The sequence below is a fragment of the Denticeps clupeoides genome, chromosome 4, assembly GCF_900700375.1.
Source record: "Denticeps clupeoides chromosome 4, fDenClu1.1, whole genome shotgun sequence".
NCBI lineage: Eukaryota > Metazoa > Chordata > Actinopteri > Clupeiformes > Denticipitidae > Denticeps > Denticeps clupeoides.
The window spans coordinates 10,437,537-10,442,172 of record NC_041710.1 but is presented as its reverse complement, the minus strand read 5'-3'; the positions used below and the strand labels follow the sequence as shown (position 1 = coordinate 10,442,172).

At 41.4% G+C, this 4,636-nt stretch overlaps 1 protein-coding gene across 1 annotated transcript; it reads left to right on the top strand.

Moving 5' to 3' along the window:
• The first annotated feature begins 563 nt into the window (after positions 1-563).
• On the top strand, positions 564-4,336 carry klhl40a (kelch-like family member 40a). The gene is made up of 6 exons (XM_028977479.1): positions 564-1,731; positions 2,033-2,193; positions 2,455-2,562; positions 2,663-2,848; positions 3,098-3,247; positions 3,573-4,336. Exons 1-6 carry the CDS (start codon positions 652-654, stop codon positions 3,682-3,684), a joined length of 1,797 nt encoding a protein of 598 aa, XP_028833312.1. The 5' UTR covers positions 564-651; the 3' UTR covers positions 3,685-4,336.
• The last annotated feature ends 300 nt before the right edge of the window (positions 4,337-4,636 follow it).

Genomic DNA, 4,636 nt, shown 5'->3' with positions numbered 1-4,636 from the left:
AAAAAAAATATTAATTGAGGTGGTCAGACATGTTTATATGGGAAGCAGCTTTACAAACTACCCCAAGCATGATCTGATCTCCTGGTCTTGCTGCTCATTCCAGAATGATCAGGAATGCAGGGTTACTGTCCACTTCCGAAAGCATTCAACTTCAGTTTCACAATCTCCTCCATCAGCATTATTCCATTTCATTATTTTAATGTTGTGTGATATTCAATTGAATGCAAAGCATGCATTTCATACCATGACAAAATAAATCTGACAGGAACCCTTTAACCTTCCCCTAACATGAACTGATCCTAAACCCAGTAATGTACAGGAATGGACTGCTTACTCTACCACCAGGTCTCTGAGATCTGATACTCCCCGTAGTCATGCTCTTTCGTATTGACCAGGACTGGCCTGAGTGAAGATGGTGGACAGGCAGCTCCTGTTTCCGCCTCTCCAAAATGGTTGCTAGAAGCTTCGCGGGACGTCGGCTATAAATAAGCAGAGATTTAGGGGTCTTTCTGATGGCTGGGAACAGCTGAGGGGGTGTGGCCAATTGTAACCGGTATAGCCAATGCAGTCAGTCTCGCTCACCCACGCATGCTTATGCTGTCTGTGCTTTAAAATTAATACTGTTCACCACTACCACAAAACCACTACAACATGGCCACCAAGCCTGTTGACCCGGTACAGGAGCCACGGATGTACCAGCAGACGCTACTGCAGGACGGCCTCTGCGACTTGCTGGAGAACGACAAGTTTGTGGACTGTGTGCTGAAGATCAAGGACCGTGAGTTTCCCTGCCACCAGCTGGTCCTGGCTGCCAGCAGCCCCTTCTTCAAGACAATGTTCCTGTCTGGCATGCAGGAGAGGAAGCGTGAGGTCGAGCTGAAGGATGTGGAGCCCCAGATCATGGGAATGCTCCTCAGGTACATCTACACTTCAGACATCAACCTGACAGAGCAGAATGTCCAGGACATTTTCATGGCAGCCAACAGGTTCCAGATACCCTCTATCTTCAGTGTCTGTGTGTCTTATCTTCAAGCTAAGCTGGTCCTTAGCAACTGCCTGGCCATTTTCAGGCTGGGCCTTCTCCTAGACTGCCCCCGCCTGGCATCTGAAGCACGGGACTTTATCTGTGACCACTTTGAGGTCATTGTACGTGACCAGGACTTCCACCAACTTGGTCCCAGTGAACTGGCTGCCATAATCTCCTGCGACTCCCTCAATGTGGCACGGGAGGAGGTGGTGTTTGAGTCAGTGATGGACTGGGTGTCTTATAATGAACAGGAGAGACTGAAAGACCTGACAGGTCTTCTCCACTGTATACGCTTTCGACTGATGCCACAGGATTACTTTGTGAGGAAAGTGGAGGGGCATAAACTCATCCGATCCAGTCCAGAGATCAAGCAGGAGCTTCAACTCATCAAAGATGCTCAAAGCGGAATGCTTCCTAAGACACATGGAGAGGATAATGATGAAGAGGAAAGTTTGCTTCCTGCAATCCTTAATGACAACCTGCGCTTTGGCATGTTTCAAACTGAGCTCATACTAATGATCAGCGAGACCGGAACTGTTGCTTATGACCCAGCAGCAAATGAGTGTTATGTAGCATCTTCATCCACAGAGGTCCCCAAGAACCACTGTAGCTTAGTGACCAAGGAGAACCAGATCTTTGTGGTAGGAGGGCTTTTCTATGATGAGCAAAACAAAGACGACCCTCTCACTTCCTACTTCCTGCAGGTATGGCTTTCAAAATGCTAATGCTAATCTTGACATGAACTTGGAATGACTAGATTTGTTGCCTAGTTATTATATGTAAAAAAAGACATTAAAATGTTTTTAACATTTTTTTTATCTCAGAGGATGTTCACAATGATGAAAAATTGTAATGGAAATATACTTCTAAATCTACACAAATTGAGTAATCTTTGAAGAAAAGAAACAAATTTCACTGTGCTTATCTGTGGCAGTACATATGCCAACTGGATGATAATTACAATCCATTATTTCTGTTCTTTCTTTTCCTGTCTCTGTGACTCAGTTTGATCCGATGACCTCCAGTTGGCTGGGGATGCCGCCGCTGCCAACTCCCCGCTGCCTGTTTGGCCTGACTGAGGCGGAAAACTCCATCTTTGTTGTGGGAGGTAAAGAACTGAAAGAGGGAGAACACGTTCTGGACTCTGTCATGATCTACGACAGACAGTGAGTAAAAGTCTACAGCTGCTCAACTGCTGTCTTGTGAGTCACAGGCCAAATGAAATCTTAACATTCTGCATGAGTGATAATGTGTGTATGAGTAAATTCAAATCTTGAACCCACAACCCTTCTAGTCCTTATCCACTAGGCCACACCTGCCCTATGAATAAACATAAAACTGCTCAATTTGTGAAAAAATGCTGATGCTCTCCTGTATCTGTGTAATTTTTATTCTTGGTATTATAATCATATGTTTCTTTTATAAAGATCATTCAAATGGGGAGAATCCGATCCTCTTCCATATGCGGTATATGGACATGGAACTGTGTCACATAAAGGACTGGTCTATGTGATTGGTGGAAAGTCTGAGAGCAAGTAAGTGTATGTGTAAAAGTCAGAAGAAAGGAATGCTATATCCATCTGATTACACTTTATAACACTCTGAGCATGATTGAGGTAGTGTTGTTTCAAACAGGAAGTGCCTAAAGAGGGTTTGTGTCTACAACCCAACCAAGTTTGAATGGAAAGACCTGGCCCCTATGAAGACTGCCCGCTCACTATTTGGCATTGCTGTCCATGAGGACAAAATCTACGTAGTCACTGGTGTGACTGATGATGGCTTAACAAGTAATATTGAGGTCTACGATATTGCAAAAAACACGTAAGCATGACACTTTTGTCGTCAAAAATGCTGATTTGAGCATTTTGGTTTCATACTGATGCCCAGTTTCAATTAAACTGTCATGTAACTGTTCTAACTTCACTTTCATTAGAAAGATCTTAGACAGTAGTTTTTGTATATAAATATATACAGTAAACTGCATAGCTGCAAATAAGTTTAAAGAAAAAAAAATGTGCATATTCAATGTGAAGGTGAATTTTTACCCACTTTGAACACTTTCCTTCCTAGGTGGTTTGATTTTGTGGAGTTTCCACAGGAGAGGAGTTCACTGAACTTGATCACATTGTGTGGGTCATTGTATGCAGTGGGTGGCTATGCCATGATGCCCAGTGAAAGCAGTGACAAGCTAATTCCCACTGAGATGAATGATATCTGGAAGTGAGTTACATGCCCTCTTTGCACACAAGTATATTTACATTACATTTACATTTAAGGCATTTGGCAGACATCCTTATCCAGAGCGACTTACAATGTGCTTTCACGTTACCATCAATGAAGTGAAGTACGCTACACCCTTATTGTGAATAGCTGTTTGGCACTCAGATTGTCATGAATGGTTTTTAAAATGAACCAATAAGCAAATAAATAAAGAACGAGCATCAATGAGCTACTGTTATTCTAGGCTCTGGCTATATAAGAGTATACAGGGAATGAATAAATATTGCACAACTGCTGAAAATATAAGTGTGAACCTCTGTAACAGGTTTGACGAGGAAGAGGGCTGCTGGACCGGTGTCCTGAGGGAGATCCGATACGCTGAAGGTGCCACCATCCTTGGAGTGCATCTCAATACCCTCCGCCTTAAGAAACTGTGAAGCCCAAGTGAAAGGGAGTGGAAACCAAGGAACCTTTAGTGACACAATCAGCCAAGCCATCAATGTGAAAGTGGATCTTTTCTCAAAAGCTTCTTAAAAATACTGTACATGTTAAACTGGCCACCTCTGCATGTGATAAAATACAAAGTAATAAAGTGCTAGTCTGACCATGCAGGCTCTCCTGCATCATAACATTCATTACCAGTAGAGGGAGTCAAGAATTCCATGGAAAAATATGATAGACCACCCTGAACTATATTTCCAATTTAATGAATTTTATGAAAATAGAAGGTTATATCAGATTAAGAATGATATTTTGTTGTAGTGGTTTTGTATTGATTTATATGATAATTAAATTTGATTGCATTTGTTATGTTATGCTTTTTCCATCTGAGGGAAGCTTTAAAATAATAACATATCAATTTAATAACATATCAATTTATCCTACTGCTCTTTAAAATTATTTGTATGAATAATTTATAAATGATTAGCAGTTTATGTGCAGAGGGTGAAGGGAAATTCAATAAAATAAATCTCATTAAATAAACATTCCTTTCTACTAAATCAGAAACATAATGCATTTAGAGGGGAAAATGTACAAGTATAAAGTGATTTTTTTCATTTTGTAATCATGGTAATAAACTCACTCTTCCAAGCCTCAAAATTTGGTCACTGGTCAATTTAGTCATTTAAGTATCATTTTACTACATTTCTCTCTCTGCTTGATGTGAAATACAGGAAGCTGGGTTGTAACAGGATTATCATGGTAATGCCCTATTGTCCACATTTTACAGTTTTGTACACACTCTGCACACATGCCCATGTCTAGAAATGCTGGGTTTCACGACTGAGGGCTGAACAGGGAAAGAGCTCCCAACTCGGACTGCCCTATATCCTCTGGTTGTCACACTGGGCTCACCTGTATGTGTCTTCATATGCTCATCAAAATTTT